Source organism: Calonectris borealis, chromosome 2 (assembly GCF_964195595.1).
Source record: "Calonectris borealis chromosome 2, bCalBor7.hap1.2, whole genome shotgun sequence".
In the NCBI taxonomy this organism is placed as follows: Eukaryota; Metazoa; Chordata; class Aves; order Procellariiformes; family Procellariidae; genus Calonectris; species Calonectris borealis.
Genome location: NC_134313.1, coordinates 168,546,428 through 168,564,818, shown reverse-complemented (window position 1 = coordinate 168,564,818; position 18,391 = coordinate 168,546,428). Strand labels below are relative to the sequence as shown.

Genomic DNA, 18,391 nt, shown 5'->3' with positions numbered 1-18,391 from the left:
AAGTTTCAGAGAGATTAAGTTGTATGAAAATAAGTGTACAGGTAGGGAAGAAAGACCTTATTACTGCGTTTCCCTCCTTTCCCCCAGGAGAAAAGGGCTGCGATGTGAGCTCAACCTTTATTAAGCACCAGAGAGCTCACATAAGAAGGGGGAAGGTACAGGGGACACCGAGCATCATTAGCACCGTTTCCCACTGAACTACTTGCTGCTTAAGCCACTTTGCTTCATGCCCAGGGCTTGGAAACAACCTTTTAAAGCAGTGTGAAGAATGGAAGGATCTGGACTTAATTTTGATCCTGCAAACCAAAGTGATGCAGCCCCTGGTTTCGCTCCCGTATATCACCATGCTCCAAATCCCCTGGCAGAAATCTGTCCCTACGGTGTCCATTGGTCCTGTACAGCACCCAACACCCAACAACCCACCTGGGAGCACAGCCCTTCCTCAAAGCATCCCATGGACTTTGCACACCCATGCACTGATCTCCAGTCTTCACGGTTGCTTACACCAGAGCAAAATGGGCGCAAAGAACCTGACTTGTGGCATTTTGCCCCATTTTGACACATGGCCTGGGATGCTGGGCAAGAAACCAGCTGCAGGTGTCACTCCTGCACATGAAGTAAATGCACCAGAAGAAAGTCCAGGACAGGTGGCCACCCGGCAACTACATTAAGACATCATAACTTTGACTAATTTGTAAACAAGCTGAAAGAACATCCACCCTCCCTGGAAGGAGGAGAAGTGTCTCTTTAAACCCTGGGGATGTGACCTCTTGTCCTCTCTGTTTATAAGAAGGAGGGGAAGGGGGGGGAGGAAAAAAAAAGAAGAAAAGAAAAAGGAGGGAGAAAGGGAGAGAAAGTCAGACTTGTTGCCATGTTAAAACCTCCCCCCCACCATCAGCTTTTGTGATGAAAATGGTCAGGGACACTCTCCAGTGCCTGGTTTTCTCTCTTTGTCATTCAGGCTTTGCAAAGGAGAGCTCCTTTCTGTTTATTTATCAACTTGGATCCCTTGTCAACACCTCACTTGACAGAGGTTTTAGCACCTTGGTGGGGTTTGGGGTTTTTTGTGCTTTTTTTTTTAACTCTCTCAGTCAAATCTGTCTGTTCTTTTCCTCCCCTGAGTGCAGGCAGATCTTTTCTTCCCATTACTTTTGCAAGAATGCATCTTCTCTCGGCATGACAGTCTCCTACAGCAAAACACCAGACAATCCCCCATCCAGCCCTCTCCAGCCCTTACCGGTGAGAGTAATTTTTGGTGTGCATGAGAAATATTGTTCCTTATTTCATTATTTCCCACTGCATGGCAAAGCTCTGGCTCAGCTCATCAGCCCCCCCCCATGCTCCCCTCTCGCACACCGCGGAGGGCTGGTACCCAGTGCAACACATCATGACAACTTTGCCATCGTGATATTTCATATTAAGCTGTTTTAAAATAAACCCAATGCCAAACAGTCAAATAATCTGAAAATCTTCATGCTCTGCACTTTTAAAACACATTTGAAAAGGGTTTGGAGACCTCGACCAGAGCACTGTTGCAATATCAGATGGTAACAGGAGTGCCAGTCTAGCAGATGCTCCTATGCTTTCACATTGTACCCTACGTTCCCAGTTACTGGTTTTAATGTATCTTAATTAGCCTTGCTGTGTGCCTGAAGTGAAGACACTCCAGTCTGGGTAGCTTTTCAGTCTAGTACTTGTCAGCAGCATAGAGTAATCCCTGTTTAAAATGCATATTGATTTGCAAGCACAAGGCTGAATCCCAACATTCATCTCAAAAGGGGATGTTATGAGTGAATTCACAAAGGGATAAAAATTTGGTTTCAAATTTAATTTTTTTTCTTTTGCTTGCACCCGCAGCAGGAGTGTGACTAGCCTTTTGAAAAGGTATTATTTGAATTGTGTCTTAGAATGGGATTAGAAAATTTCATCATCACTGCATCAATGATTTCATAAATAACGGTTTCTGTTATAGAACTTTCTGTCTTGCAAACACTTGGTTTTCCTCTTTTTTTTTTTCCTTAATCCAATATATATCCCCCAAAAAATCACTTCTATAAAGAAGGATTGGATGGAGCAGAGTAATGAAATTACAATGTTAAAGCCAGTCCTTATTCTGAGTGTGAATTTAGAAGGAATCTTCCCCAAAAGCCCTGTTCTGCTCCTGTGGCTTTCCTCCGAGCCCAGCAATATTGCATTTGTAGCAATGCTCATTGCGGTACTATTAATACTGAGAACCACCTTGCTTGACTGTAGCTTTCTACATTTGGGCATGTAGGTGAAGGTAGCTGTCTAGGCAGTAGTTAATTAGAGGGAGGCAGAAAACAAGGACCCCCAAAGGACTTTTCATTCCACCCATCAAAGGCACTTCACTTACAAGGGCACGAGCTCCCTTTGGATGTGCACCAGTAACAAGTTCTCATCCTCCTTTTAGATGCTGAGACTTGGCAAGATGGATGACTCTTTCCTGGGTAAAAATCTGGCTGGACGGCCGAGCCCAGAGAGCTGTGGTGAAGGGAGTTAAATCCAGTTGGTGGCCGGTCACGAGCGGTGTTCCCCAGGGCTCAGTACTGGGGCTGGTCCTGTTCAATATCTTTATCAACGATCTGGATGAGGGGATCAAGTGCTCCCTCAGTAAGTTCGCAGACAACACCAAGTTGGGCGGGAGTGTTGATCTGCTGGAGGGTAGGAAGGCTCTGCAGAGGGATCTGGACAGGCTGGATCAATGGGCCGAGGCCAACTGTATGAGGTTCAACAAGGCCAACTGCCAGGTCCTGCACTTGGGTCACAACAACCCCAGGCAACGCTACAGGCTTGGGGAAGAGTGGCTGGAAAGCTGCCCAGAGGAAAAAGACCTGGGGGTGCTGGTCGACAGCGGCTGAACATGAGCCGGCAGTGTGCCCAGGTGGCCAAGAAGGCCAACGGCATCCTGGCCTGTATCAGAACTAGTGTGGCCAGCAGGAGCAGGGAGGTGATCGTGCCCCTGTACTGGGCACTGGTGAGGCCGCACCTCGAATCCTGTGTTCAGTTTTGGGCCCCTCACTACAAGAAGGACATGGAGGTGCTGGAGCGTGTCCAGAGGAGGGCAACGAAGCTGGTGAAGGGCCTGGAGCACAAGCCTTATGAGGAGCGGCTGAGGGAACTGGGGTTGTTTAGCCTGAAGAAGAGGAGGCTGAGGGGAGACCTCATCACGCTCTACAACTGCCTGAAAGGAGGTTGTAGTGAGGTGGGTGTTGGTCTCTTCTCCCAAGTAACAAGCGATAGGACAAGAGGAAATGGCCTCAAGTTGCGCCAAGGGAGGTTTAGATTGAACATTAGGAGAAATTTCTTTACTGAAAGAGTGGTCAGGCCTTGGAACAGGCTGCCCAGGGAAGTGGTGGAGTCACCATCCCTGGAGATATTTAAAAGACGTGTAGATGAGGCCCTTAGGGACATGGTGTAGAGGGCATGGTGGTGTTGGGTTGACGGTTGGACACGATGATCTCAGAGGTCTTTTCCAACCTGTATGATTCTATGATTCTATGATTCTATGATTATGTACTCAGGGAGTTAAGTTTGCCTTCAAATGGTCAGTTTGCCTTCAAAATAAATTGTTTTTCCCAAAATCTCATCCCGTGAGGAAGATCCCAACTTATCCTTCACAGAACTTATTTGTCAGAGGACGGTCTCCACCAAATGCCTTTGCAACAACCAGGCAACTGCTGGAGACCACCTGGAAAAGTCTTCCTCACCGTCAGCAAATGGACCTACCGAGCAGAGCACCGATTCCTCTTGCCAAAACCCTGAGGGGCTGTGAGAGGCTCTGGAGAAGGTGGTTGAAGGTGACAAACTCAGTGAGTTTAGGAGGAAGGGACAATGAAAGGAAATGTTTATCTGAATGTAAACGTGGCACTGACATCTTGGCTGCTACCGCTGTCCAATAAAACTGGATACGCGTGTTCGGTTCCCTTCTGTTGTCATTTATCAGGGGAGATTTGGGTGAAGCCCATGCTATTTCTAATTGCCACCATCACTCTCAGAAGATATTTTGCCTGCCTGTGTACCTACTCTTCACCAGAGCAGCAGGCCAGGGCCAGGGGTGCTGGTGTCCCCACCTACTCTGTGCTGTTGAGTGAGCAGGTGACAAGGAAATAGCTGCCTGGTGGCACCATCCCAGAGCGCTGATCCTTCCTGAGCGTGCACGGAGGAGGCAAGCGAAGAGTTAGGAACCACAATTCATCTTTCCACCTTCCAAGACAAGACCTTACCATCCTTCTGCCCACCAGGCCTCCCTGATATCCCACCAGGGACACAGAGACAAGCCTCTTCCCCAACTTGGGCTCTGCCAACTCGTGTGCAGTGGGGAAAGGAAACCAGAGCCTGGTGCACTGGCTGCATTTTTGGTCCGTGTTTTTTCTCTCCAGGTTTTTTCTCCTGCTGTACCACTAGGTGGGCCAAAGCTACACCAGTGAGAGTCCTACCTCTCCTGCAGGAGACGGGCAAGGCAGGTGCCTGCCTGATCCCTGCCGGCCAGGGGACAGGCAGCTGAGGGAGAGGAGATGGAGGGAAGGAACAGGGAGATGTGTCAGAAACCCCCAGGTTTCACCTTGAGCCTTGCTGTCATTCAAGCTGTAGCAGGACAGTTGTCCTGTCCTAAGAAGTGACCATCTCAGAGAGAGCAACCCAGCTGGGACGTGACATAGACCGGTGAAGTCACGTGCACAAAGTCACATCACAGACTGGTGGCAAAGGCAAGAGCAGAGCCCCTACCACCAGTTCAAGGCCTGGCCTTACCACCTACTGCCTTTCTAAAGCAGCTTATTGATGGCCGGGACATGCTATTCAGAGCCTGGCATGGAAGAAACAGAGTCAGCACCAGTGCCTGCAGGCATGGCTGGAGGCACACACAGTATGAGAGAGGAACCCTCCTCAAAATAACATTTTTTTCACCCAAGATGAGGTGACAGAAAATCCTGTAATATAAAAGTCCAAAGGATCATCACCCATGACAGATCTGTTCTACTCTGCAAAAGGTCTGGCACATTGCAGTGCAACTCTTTGGTGCTCTGCCTCCATGGAATGGAAAGCCATGCCATGTATCTAATCTTTCCTATCCTCCTGGGGACACATCAGCACTGGACCTTAAGCTTTCAGCCATCCCCCATTTCTGTTATGATCACTGTGCTCAGAGGACAACACTGCCTTCACCTTTATGTAGAAATGCTTTGATGGCAATCCAGGAGCAGCCAAAATGCCCGTCTGCCATTGGCCTAGAATAAGCTGGGCAGATGGCAGCCATAGCCAAAGCTGTTGTAGGCAATGTCAAATGTATGCTGTCCCCTTGCAGTTGGGGACATCTCCTTGCAGCCTAAAGAGATGAGAAACCCACCCCGAATGTGGGTTCATTGCTATTCGTGCCTCTTTAGAGCCCAGAGAAGAGGCAACGGCCTGTAGGCATCTCGCCTAACTTCAGCCATCTGAAGATTAGACACGAAGTCTAAACTAGATCCCAGACAGAGAGAAATGCAACTCTAGAAGCAATTCACCCCACCTACCACAGACTAGTATCTACAGTGGGCTGAGTTGCTCAGGTCTCCACTGCACCGTTGGCCACAGAGGCAGCCAATGTTACGCAGGTAGGATTCAGACAGCTATAGTCAGGCAAGGTGAAATCCATGCTATTAGTATATTTGGCACATCTCTAAATACCCTCTCCATCTCCAACACTGACCACTTCTGGACAGCAGTGACCTTTCTTCGGTAAAACCAGCTGGTCACAGACAGTCCTGGCTTGAGGAGGGGACATGAATCTATCAGCAAAATCCATCTTTTCACCAGTTCTGCCACATCATGAGCCAGCCATTACACATCTTCTGCCTCATTCTCCACATCTGATGAGATCAATATTAACCTACCTTGTCTCTATTTGTACTGCTGTGACTCCTGGTCAAGGTGTATGGATGACATGGATGACATGGATCTCAGTCTTCAGGGATCTGAAGGCACAGAGGCACAGAGGCAAAATGAAAGAGGGAAACAGAATGCCACAAGTCAACAGGCCCCTGGCAAAACCAGGCCTCCAGCAACCCAGGCATCTAGGATCCCAGCATTTATATGGTATTTTCCAAGCATCAGTGGCGGGAGGAGGTTTAGTGCTTACAGCTTGTTTTGATATCTGGGTCTCCAGATATCTGTACCAACTCCTACATGCTATTGGGATTCCCCACCAGGGCTGGCTTTGGGGAGGGTGGGTTACAAAGCTGCCTGGTGGGGATTTCTTGATGCTCCCATTGTCACATTGTGCTGCAATGCGGGCTTCTTGCCATGGAAAGAAAAATAGGCTGTAGCTTTCTCACACTGCCATGGTGGCTATACCCAGCTATGGAGACCACTGTGTCCAGAGAGTGATGTGTGGGGCAGACGCTGAGTAAATTGCAAATAAGGCAGATTAACCATCTTCCAGCAAGGACTAGTTCCAGTTGCAATTTGCAAAAGCAGATAATGAATCAGATTTTACTAGTGGGAATTCAAATATTAAAGAGGGAAAGGGGCAGAATGCACTTCTGTCCTCCACCAAAAATAAACAAAACCTTCTGCCCCACGAGGAGCCTTCCCTGGCTCCACATTTGCTCTTAGGATGATCTTCCCATCCTGCAGCCATAACAAATCTTCTCCATGTAGGGTAGAGGGGGAAAGAGAGCAAGAGAAGTGACACAAAGAGTATTTGAGAAGTGAGACAGACTGCATTGCACCAGTCTGCCTGCCTTCCTGTCTGCCTGGATCCCTCCAAACCTCCTCTCCTTGCCCCTGATCTCTTTACGTAGACGTCTCTGGGGTAGAAGCACCCTGGATGTGCCTTTATTTGAACATGGGCGAGCACAGCTGTTCCCTCTCGTGACTAACTGCACCGTGAAGCAGTCATGTTTCAAAATCCAGCTCTATGTACACACTCAAGTGGGCCCTGAAGATGCCAGCTGGGCCATCCCCATGAGTAAGCAGCTTGCAATGCCTTCATAAGGCATTCCAACTCCATGACGATGAGGCCTGCATCCCCTTTTCCCCATGCCAGCTTGATAACCGAAGCTACCCACCTCCTTTCACAGCAGGCTTATGGGGCTGAGGAATTGGCCCCATGGCTGCGAGCATGGTCAAGACTGTATTCTCCCATTTGACAGTCAGGGTGATGGATCTTCACCTCCTGGGGAAGTCATGAACCAAAACTGGTGTTTACTTTGCTGGTGTAAGGATGGGCACTGTGGAAAATCTGTGCAAGGCAGGTTGCTGCTCCACCAGGACCGAGACTTGGTGTCTACCACTGAAGATTCACAACCCTGCGACCTGGACTTCCCTTAGAACTTCTCCCTGGGCACTGATGAGCAATGCCAAGAGCAAAGAAGCCAAAGCCATGCTGCTGTCACCCCACCGAAGGCCAGATCCTGCCCATGGCGAAGCGTATATCTGAATGCATGTCCAAATATTTGGGAGAGGGATGGAAACCAATGGACCAGCATGGATGAGCTTAGCCAGGTTTTGACATCAGGCCCTAAAACCAACTGTTGGGAGAAAAGCCTGCAGATTTGGGCAGCCAAATGCCAGCAGTCTCATATCCGTAAAGCCCGCGGCAGTCTTTTTACTGACTCTAATGGGCTGCAAAATCTGGCCCTTAAAGAGCTCTGGTTCAAAGGTAACGTTGATAATAGATAACTAATCTACAGTAGTGTTCCTAGCGATGGGAATAGCTATTGTACCCCCCCCGACTACCTTTTTATCAGTGTAATTAAAAGCAGTCGGCGTCAGAGTAAGTGGCAATGCTGCCTGCTGAAGAAATCAATACGATCCCGCTTGCGTGTGCGTGTGTGTGTGTGTGTGGCTATGACAAAGTGGATTATCTCCATCCTCCCCAAATAGCAGCTGCAAAGCAAAGAGGAAAAGGGAGAGTGGCTGAATTTGTACCTTCAGGTAAAGTTGCCTGATGCTTCCTGGTGGGAGGGGCAGAGGCTTTGGGGGATGTTTAAATCTCTCCCCAGGAACAAAAGAAGGGGAGATTAGCTCGACCCCTGGAAGGGATGTGTGTCCTGTCCCTTCCTCCCCCTCCATCCCCGGTTTGCCGGGACCCCCGCGCCCGGGCGGGCGCTGGTGTCTGAGTGTCTGTGTGTGTGTGTGTGTGTGCGTGTGTTCCAGTCTGCAGTGTGAGCAATTTCACTTGAAAAGACAGAGAAATCCCCTCCTTTGAAAGTCTCAGCGTTTGGTTCTTTCCAGTAATGCTATAATTGGATGGGATTTTCTCTAATACAGAGGGAAAGTCCTTAAGATGATTTTTCACACACCACCACCCTCCTCCTTTTCCTCGTCCTACCTTATGCAATAAAACTCCCTTCTCCCTCTCCAGCCTCTTTGGCTCCTCTGCTGAAGGAGGTGGGGGGCTTGGATTTAATACACTCGATATAATTGCAGCATCGACACCACGGGGATTTGCTGGGAAAGCCGGGGAGAGCATCCGTTCCTCCTCTGGAAGCAAGCGAGAAGCCGCTCGGATCGACTCGAGCTTGGCTACACGGGGTGATTAGATCTCGGAGCACTTGCCAGAGCTCACATTTGCAATCACTTGTCATCCAACCCTAAAGAAAATAATCAGGGCCCGACCCCTGCCAAATTCCTAATGATTTAAATATCCCCGAATGAACTGCATTTCTAGTATAATTTCACTAGAATGAATATATCTCTCCATCTCGCTAAACACAAACATATCTTTATATATATGCATATAAAGCTCTGTGTGTGTAAATAGAAATATTCCCTACTAAGGGAAAATATATATGCAATTCTTAATGAGAAAGAAAACGCATTTTGATTTGAGCTAATGCAAGGTTGCAAGCCTTTCTCCAACAAAGTCATTAAAAATTGTACCTCTCTTTGTTCCGTGTGAGCCACAGAATTTTTCTGATTCACAGATAAAATAAAGTCAAATAAATAAATAAAATCTCATCCAGTTCTCTCTCTCCTAAAAAAAAAAAAAAAAGGGCGACAAAAAAACAGCAAAAAAACCAACGGGCAGCAGCTACAACAACCAAAAAAAAAAAAAAATCACATAAAAGAGAATCATCGTTGTTATTCCAGGGAGAAAATATCTCCTAGCTCATCCAGTGCCTCCAACCCCTCGTCTTCGCCTCTCCAGCCCCCTTTCAAATGACCCAGGGTGAGGGGAAAGCCTGTCAGCTGGGTGACACTTGCTCACAGATACAGCAAGCTTTAAACAATATGTTCCAGATGAGCAGCAAATCTAACCGCGTACCCAGTCTCGAGGAGCTACATCTTTATAATAATACTAATCGTGATTTTTCTTTTTTTTTTTTTTTTAATTTCCACCCCACCTGCAGATTTTTGGAACCACGCGATCCACCCCAACTCACCCCCCACCACCGCCACTGAAAGGAGAGAAATTGTTACAATATGTAGAGAAAGAAATTAAAAAAGAGATCAATTACTAGTGCCCTGTGGGGTGGATCTGGTGGATGAAGTCGTTTGCAGCAGCGCCTTCGCAAAATCCGGGGCTGGGACTCCTGCAAATTGTGATGACCTGGATGAGCCTTATTGAGATTTGCATGGAAGAAGTTGATTTCTTAGCAGATGTCTTCAGTGGAGCTCTTGGGTATCTGGCTGGTTGGACTGGTGGGGAAGGGGTGTGCGTGTCTGTGGGGGTGTGCATGTCTGTGTGTGCGCGTGCATGTCTGGGTGTAAATCCTCTTTTTTTTTTTTTTTAATGAAAAAAGGAGGGAAAGAAAAAAAAAAAAGAACCAGTCAAAAGTTTCTAGAAAGTTAGTTCAAATGCATCCCGACCGTCGCTGTGAGGAAACGGGGATTTGAGAAGAAGACAGAATGGCAAGAAGGAGCAAATCGAGAAAATAATAATTTAAAAAAAAAAAAACCTTCACACTTTTTTTTCCTTCTTTTTTTTTTTTTTTCTTTTTTTCTTGCATTTTAGTAGCTTCGACCCAGGGAGTGAAATCCGGGCAGGTTGTTATAGCTACCCAAATCCACAGGGGTCCCCCCTGTCTATTTAAACCCCCTAAATCTTCCTTCCCCTTTTTAAAACTACATTTTATCCCTTGGCTTGTGGGCCAACGTGCCCCCTAATGAGTATTAAAACACTATCTCCTTGCAATTAGCTCATTCCTGACTTCGCGCTCCTGATTGACAGAACAAGCCAAAGCATCAGAATTCTCCCTTTGGCAATAAGTGCTGATTGGGTCCTTTTTAAGAGAGCTACTTCAAACTTTTTTTTTTTTTTTTTTTTTTTAATATTTGCCTTCAGTGTCTTGGCTGAGAGAAGAGTTTTTTACCTCTCAGAGATTTTTTTTTTCCTTGAGAGTAGTAGAGGAAGCAAGAGAGGATTTACCTGGTCGGGTTGAGTTCACTTCATTTGACTTTTTTTTTTTAAATTATTGTTATTATTATTATTAAAATAATCATCCTGCCTCAGAAGAAAGGAAGGTTTTTGGCAACTCTGGTTAAAAAAAAAAAAAAAAAAGAAAGACAACTTTTCATCAATGGCCTCTTTTGGATATTTCCTGTTTCTTTGTGGGTTGAGTCAGGCTCTGTCAAGTTACCCAATCTGGTGGTAAGTTTTATTCTTCTTCTTTTTTTTTTTTCTCTCATTTTCATTTATTTTTCCCCTCCTCTGTTTTCTCTGCAACTCCTGCGCTTAAGATGACTTGAAATTCTCCTTTCGTTGCCACTCAGCTAAAGAGGTGGGATTGTTCCAGCGCCAGCAAGTTCTTAGAACCTGCATTTCACCTCTTTTATTTATGCATTCACTTTGTTTATTTTGACTGGGTTATACCTGATCTCTCCTTCTCCTACTGTAAAAGAGAGAGAGCGAGCGAGAGCGATCGGAAAGTTACTTTTTTTTTTTTTTTTTAAGTGCTTTGATCCTCTCCTGTGAAGAACAAAAGGCGCTGCCTGAATTAAAGAGATAATGATACAAGTTGACATGAGCATTTCAAGGTGATTTCGAGCTAGTCAGGTGGAAGGAAGGGGGGCAAAGAATGAAAACATTCCCCCCCCCCCTTCGCTTTAAGGAATATTTAGGGGGAAAGAAGAAAAAAAGGGGGAAAAAAAGGAAAGAAACAGAAAGGAGGTGAGAGGAGGCTGAACAACCTGGGCTGGTTCTGTAAAGGCAGAACAGGGAGCTGGGCGAGATGTGCCCGGCGCTGCCGCGGACCTGCCCCGCGCAAGATCGGCGGGGACCTGCGCACCCCCCTTCCCCCGGGATAACGCATTTATTTTTTGTTCGGGCTGCAGCTCCTTTTCTTTTTTTTTTTTTCCGCGCTTTGCACCCTACGCCTTTAAGAGCTTTTTCTCTCTCTCTCCCCCACAAAAAGCAAATGGTGCTGGGCAAGGCATGTAACTGCAAGATCTGCTCTAATTACCCCGCGGAGGTAATTGGGCTCAGGGAAGCCCTAGCGCAGGAAGGCTCCTGTTCTGCAAGCAGCGAGCGCGTAGGAAGCGCGGAGCGGAGCCGCGCGGGTGTTGCGCGGGGTACGGAGGCGCAGGCAAGCCGGTGAGGGCTCCGCGCACTGCCACCGGCTACGCGGGTGCGGAGCTGCCCGTGTAGGGACCTGCCAGTTCCGCGCCCGCGGAAGGGAAAGACGGACTGCGCGGAGCAGGGAGCTCTGCAGCCCGGGCGGTGCTGTTAAATAACTCAGAAGCGTCCAAAAAAAAAAAAGTGCTGATAATAATAATAGTTAATTTTTTTTAATTTAATCTCTGCCCCTCGCCATCTGACGAGGGGCGTTAGCGGGGTTCAGGTGCGATCCGCGGCGGGCGGAGGCGAACGGGGACCGCGGCCGCGGTACCTTCCGCCCGCGGCCGCGCTGCCCGGCGGTGCAGAGGTGAGGGTGTTGAAGGCAGCCTCTCCAACTATTTCAGGTATGTCTGAAAGCAGGGAATTCGTTGGGATGGGAGAAAAGCAATAAAATGCAAATGTGTTCTTGGGAAGACAGGCAGAAAGAGCACCTGGACGGGAGTCATTAAAAAGCAATCTTTTATTCCCAGCTACCATCTAACTTATAATTAGAAACTCCGGTTGCATTCCTGATTGGAGAAGGGAAACGCATTCCTCTAATACCAACATAAATATTCCCTTGTCACCCACCGAGGGGAGAGGAGGGCAGAGCGGCCGCGTCCCCGGCCCCCCGGCCCCGCCGCGGCGAGCCCGCAGCCCGGCTCCCCGCTGCCGGAGGTGCGGGAGAGGCGGCTCCGGGGGGGGGAAGGCAGGGAAGGAGCCGGTGGAGAGAGGGGCAGGAGGTCTTTTTCCAAGGCGAGGCATCAGGTGTGTGCAAGGGGACGGCAGCGGCGACAATTTGGGTTTTGGGGTGGGTTTTTGTGCTCCCCCTTCCATCCTTCCCCGGTGCCAAGCAGCGGTTTTAGATGTTTCTTTCTCAAAGAGAGCAAGCCCCCTTAGGCCATGGAAATGCAAAGGAGGTTTTGATTGGGGTGGGGGAGTCGGGGGAGAGGCCGGGTGCTGTTACATTGGCTGCCTAAATTCCTCCCCCCCACCCCTTTTCCTCTTTATTTATCCTCAAGCAAGATATAAACCCATGGCCACCCCCATGGCTGGAGTTGGGGGACAGCCCTGGAAACGGCAGAGTGGGGGGCTGGAGGGTGGCACAGGGGTCCCCTGGATGCACTCGTGCACACCCCGATATCGGGAGTGCAGTTTCTTTTCTCCTAGTCGAGGACAGCTTGCTGCCAAACCAGCTGATTGAGCAAATCGATCGTGCTTCTTTATTTTATTTTAATTGAATTTTGTTCTTTTCTTTTTGGGAGTTTGGGTTTTTGTTTGTTTTGGTTTTTTTTTTTAAGAGGCTGCAGAAAGGGCCAGGAATTTTTTAGTCTGGTAGTGCAAGCAACAAACATCTCAACCATCTCTGTTTAAAGCCTCCCCTATAGTAGCTCATAGCGACCTGACTGCTTACAACAGAAAATCTGTAATTTACCATCCCCAAATTGTGCCCCCCTCCCCCCAAATAATAGTTTCTAATTAAAACGTAAATTTATCCTAAAGCACACGGAGCTATGGATACTGACACTGCTTTCAGCTTCAAGACAATTTGACAAAAGCAGGGACTGAGAAACGACGCTCTTCTGTAGGTTTTGCTTAATTATTCTCCCAAAGGAAAGAAATTAGGGGAAACATCAAGTGTGTGTCAGGGGGAGCAAGTGGGCATGTGTCTGTTACTCTAATTTCTGTCTACCTCTAAATAGAGCTCCCTTCGTGGCTGAACTGTTTAAATTGCCGTTCCCACCATGGCATAGGGGCACCTGTTTAAAATCAGGCCATGCAGTGCTGGTGGCCTTCGCGCAGACCCGGATGCGTGGTACCTTTGGAAAAAGTTCAGTGGAGCAAAAGGGAAAAGATCCCTCGGAGCAGCGATGCTCTCGCACTCCGTCCACGTCCTTTCAGCGACGATGGGAGGGAAAGCTACGGGAGCTTCTTAAAAACAGAAAATTCCCAAATAAAGTATTTACAGAGAGGGATGAAATAGGCTTTAAAAATAATGATTTAAAAATAATAAAAGAAGGGGCACCGGTTCTCATTGGGACTGATGTGGCAAGTTTTTAGGGACGTGCTGGCGTGATTTATTGCGCCACAGTAACCCCACGGGACCTTCTCCAGCGCAGCATTGCCCTGTTCAACCTAAAGGAGCTACTGGTAACAGCAACACGCTCTTCCACACCCAGGGGGGCAGATTAAGAGCAAAAATGTGGGTTGTTTTTCTTTTTTTTCATATGTTAGTGCTGTTCATTTTTTGGTTTGTTTTTTAAAAACGAAGAGAGATCAGAATGAGTGAAGGAAGACTGAGGAAATTCAGAAGCAGAATTCATGGGTGGGGGAGGATTAGGTGTAACCTGTCCCCTGTCCTGTGGAGGTCTGGGGTCCATGCAGAGTCACAGTAGCAGCCCGAATAAAATTAAAACTTTTTCCAGCTAACTTGCACTGCCTTGGCTGACTGGCTGACTGCACATGGAACAGAAAAAGCATTTTATTTTAATTTTTTAATCAGTGGCATGAGGCCTGACTTGGTCTGAGGACAGCCAGAGTGCAGAAATGATTCAGAAGGGAGAAAGGTTTGGTTCAAGAGGCAAAAAAAAAAAAACAATAAAAATTAACACAGAGCTTCAGTGCTGGGGATCTTAACCTCCTGTAGCCCAGGAGGCTGGTACTAGGGGAGATGATCACGGGAGAGGATCTCTGACCTGAATTAGAAGTACAGGCAGACCTCTTCACCACGGGAGAAACCTGCCAGGTGGCATCTCAAATGTCATTTTTCCTGGGGTGCGATGCAGCTTGGTGCACGCTGAGGGATGCGGGTGGTTAAAGCATGTGCTTGGGGAGGGACTGGAAGAGGACATCTCCCGGGAGGAGATAGGCGCTGGCTGGAACCTCGTGTGGTGGCATCACTTTAGGCAGCGACGTCTGTCCCTCCCTCTGTTCCGTGGGTCGTGGTGGAGCTCCTGTCTCCTCTGCTGCTCTCTAACACCTGTATCGCACCCTAAGTGGGGGGAGATTGGCCCCATAATGAACCGGGCAAGGAGATGAGCTATAACCACTAGTGGCAGCGTGAATGCAGTGTTACTGGAGATGCCAGGCTGGTATTCAGAAAGTGGACGTGAAGGATGTGTGTTAGGAATGCTTTCCTGGTTGTGACCTGTGTTTGCTCTTGGCTTCGTATTGCTTATTCCCCAAGACTGGTCACAGAAGCTCTATTGGTTGAATCATCCATGTAGGATGAATCTGGCCAAAGCCCGTGATGCCCTGCAGTAGCCACTTTACAGCCCATGAGTGTTGGAGAAAGTGATCTAAAAGATCTTTCCATCTCTATTTTTTTGCGATTGAGGAAATGTAAGTGCACGGGAGCAGGGTGGGAGGGAGCCTTGCCAACAGAAAGACAGGTAACCCGGTGGCATTACTCCAGCAATACGCAGGTGCAACTCCTGAACATCTCCCTGTCAGTTTGATGGCATCACCTCAATAAAAGCAGTGCATGGATGAAGTCCTGGCTTGTGATCTGGTTCAGGTCTCTCCTGGGATCTATCCCCCTCGGGGTGGATGGAACAGCCCCCAGTTTGCACTGGGGTGAGTGAAAGCCAGGCCGGGTTCTGGAGCCCATGAGAAACCTGGTTCTCCTTTTGCTGCAAATCCTGGAGAACCAAGCTGAGTCTTGGCAGGCTCCACACTTGAGAAAGTAAAGCTTAGGTTTGGCAGAGAGCAACCGTGTTAAGTGAGAGATGATCATTCCTCGTTAGCCAGGAGGGAGGCAGAGCAGTGGAAGGTCACCCAAGGGACAGCGTGAGCCATGTGCGTTGGCACCAGAGCTCCTAAAGCAATCTCTAGAGCTCGGAAATATGAATTGCACCTACCCACTTCTCCTCCTCTGCTCGATTAGCCGGAGTTGAGGATTTTGACATTTCCGAGGCGACGGCATTCATCTTCGTTTCCTCTGCTACTGCAGCGGGTTGCGGTGCGATGTTAAAGAGCTGTCGTGCTCCTCTGCAGAGGTGGCTGCATTTCAGCCGTAGGCGGTGCAATCCCTGTACGTGCAGCCCTCTCCCAGCCCTTGCCTGGTCCATGGATAGGGTATAGTGTGCAAAGGGTAAGGGAAATATTGTCCCATCTGTGGTGGGACTGGAGAAACAGACTCTAATGGTATTTATGTTGCTCCTGGCATAGTCCAGGCATGGAGGAGTTGTGCTGGTGAGATTAAATGACTGGACCAAGAAGCTTTTCTCAAGGCAGGAATGGAAAATTTTGCAAGGTCTTAGCAAGAAGCCGCTGTTTCAAACATGGGGAGGGCTGGGACTCTCCCAGAGCACCGTGTGTGCTGAAGAAGAGACCTCATCTACTCGCATTTTAGACTCATTTTATTAAATTGTGTTGTCCTGCTACATATTCATTGATTGTTTTTCTTTCAATTTTAAGAGGACTTTATTAGATAAGTTAACCTGAAAACCAGCAACTTGATATTCCAAGCATTGAACGAAGGCATAGCTTCAAACAAGCCAGCCTTTCCTAACTAAGATAAGGAAAAGTGAATCATTTTGCTCCCCAGCCCTTTTCAGGTAGCCCCAGAGGCAAAATGTGTCCTTTACAGACATTTGAACACCTCTAAGACTTCTCACCTGAAAACCTTTGAGCACCTACTAACATGGCTTAAGCTCTGATATGTGCCCAGGAAGGGGGAGGATGTTTTTTATTCCTATTTCGCAGGTGGGTGAGCAGAGGCAGAAGAATTTAAAGGCCCTGCCCTGGACCTTGCAATGAGCCTGCGGCAGGGCTGGGTGTAGCACCGAGACACTTGGTTGTCTGGTTCACCAAGGGAAGGCAGGTCTTTTCTTCTTTCTAAAGACCTTTCTGCACAGGCCCCATGTCCTTGGGTGCTATTGCAGTGCACAGCACCAGGGCAGGGTAAAGAAGTGTCTGCTTCAGGGGCAGTAGACATTAATGAAATAGGTGGGTCCTGTTCTCCTCTCTGAGCTCCCGTGCCACCCAGATGAGCCATTTCACCTGTGCACATGGCATTTCTTTTTCCAGACTCACCTCTACAGCTAGGCTTGCTGTAAGTAGAGTAGTTGGAACAGGGAGATGGCCATAGCCCTGCTTTCTGTTGGCCAAAAAAGACTTTTTGACTGTTCCCTCTAAAGGGTCAGGCTGGAGGAGCCTTGACTTTCGCTGTGTGTCTGTGGTCTCTCCTAGGAAAGAAAAGTCAAGGATTGCTGATTGTACAAGGGGAAACGAGGCTGACTCACTGGTGTCTCCATCCCAAATCTATGGGATCCCTTTCCTGCTGGCATCCTGTTTCCTGCAACTGGGATGAGCCAACTCAACTCCAGCCCTGCAGCAATGCTGCTGCTTTTCCAGCCAGGGACTGCCAGTCTCTGCACCTCTTTCCCCATCGCTAGGGCTTAGCACGGGTGCAAAGCAGCAGGGGAAGGAGGCTGTTCTGTGCTAGACCTCGTGAGGAGCAGATGGTTTTGCTTTGCGTGTATGGGAGCGCAAGAAAAGCCCAATGGGACAACCATGGGTTGATGCGCCCGTTTCCCCCTTGCTCAGCATTTGTGTTTGCTTTCCTTGAGTGCGTGATTCAGATAGCCCGGTCACGTTTCAAAGGGGTTTTATAGGGCATAATGACAGCACTTAACGAGCATTGCACAAGTGTGTCACAGGGGGAATCCTCCGGGCTCTGAGTCACAGATGCTCCCTTTGGACAGCTGAGCTGCGTGCAGCACGATGAACGCAGTTGGCTGTGCGATGAGCACACAGTCTCATCCCCAGGGCCTCATGCGAGCAGGGACGGACCGGTCCTAGTCCCACCAATGTCCATGTTGAAATTTCCTTCGCGGAGCAGGACTGGACTCATGATCTTGCTCTGGATCCCAAAGGAAACCCTGGGGGACCAAAGAGTGCAGCTGGGAAGAAGGGAGGTGGAGCATGCAGAAGGTCTGGAGATCATTGTTACAAAGAAGGAGAAGGACTTTCTAGGCTCAAAGTAGGCACCCACTGTCTTCTTGTGATGTGGGGCTTGGTGCTTTCTGCCCAGTCAGCTGGTGGCAGGTGTTGGGGTGATGGTGCCAGTTAAAACCACTGAAATATAGTGGAAAGGAAGGGGAAATAGCAGGGGGAGAAGTATTGGTCAGAGGTCATATGTCTTGTCCACATGCTCAGCTAAGGCTGGATGGGACACAGCCCCAAAGCTGCAGCAAGAGCCGTTCCCACCCTGTCACTAAACCCATCTCTGCTTTGCTGACACCACCGAGAGCCAAATGAAGGCCCAGGGTCCGTAAGCACCAAGACAGTTCAGTGGGGCTTAATACTGAAAGGAAACAAATACCAGGAAAGTCTGTAAGGGCAGGAGCCCTTCCATGACGTATCCACCAGGGCTTTGCTGGATCAGGCCCAAGGTTGGTCTTGCAGAAAAGCCACTGCTGACACTGTCTATGCCAACTGTTTCCATCTAGCCTGGGCCATTCATAATGCTTTTCACCCCTCCTGTCCCTTTAAAAGTGGTAAGGTTTGCTTTAAGTCCTGTTATCATCTTAGCACAACATGTAAAAATTCATCAGTTCATCAGTTCATTCCAAATTCTGCAGGTGCTTGTAAAAAACAAGGGAAGGGAAGAAGAACCGATACATTAACTCCCTTGTTCTGAACTCCTAACATAGGGCACTGCTTTTAAAACCAGCCTGTAAACCAGGGGAGAGCATTATGCATCACAAAGATGTTGTTTGTCTCTTTTCCTTGTTTGTCACCTGCATATTCACAGTCCCCTTCCCACTTGGATGTTGCTGATACCCAGAGAGCGCTTTGCATTTGTAGAGCTTGGGCCATCAAAGGAGTTCAAGGTGCCTTTGGTCT

General features: G+C 48.4%; 1 protein-coding gene across 1 annotated transcript in view; it reads left to right on the top strand.

Annotated features, from left to right (window-relative positions):
• The first annotated feature begins 8,468 nt into the window (after nucleotides 1-8,468).
• The window catches only part of WNT3A (Wnt family member 3A), an 87,937-nt gene continuing 78,014 nt past the window's right edge, over nucleotides 8,469-18,391 (top strand). Inside the window, exon 1 of the mRNA XM_075144360.1 lies at nucleotides 8,469-10,594. Within this exon, the coding sequence (XP_075000461.1) occupies nucleotides 10,524-10,594 (71 nt within the window). The 5' untranslated portion in view covers nucleotides 8,469-10,523. The remainder of the gene's footprint in view (nucleotides 10,595-18,391) is intronic.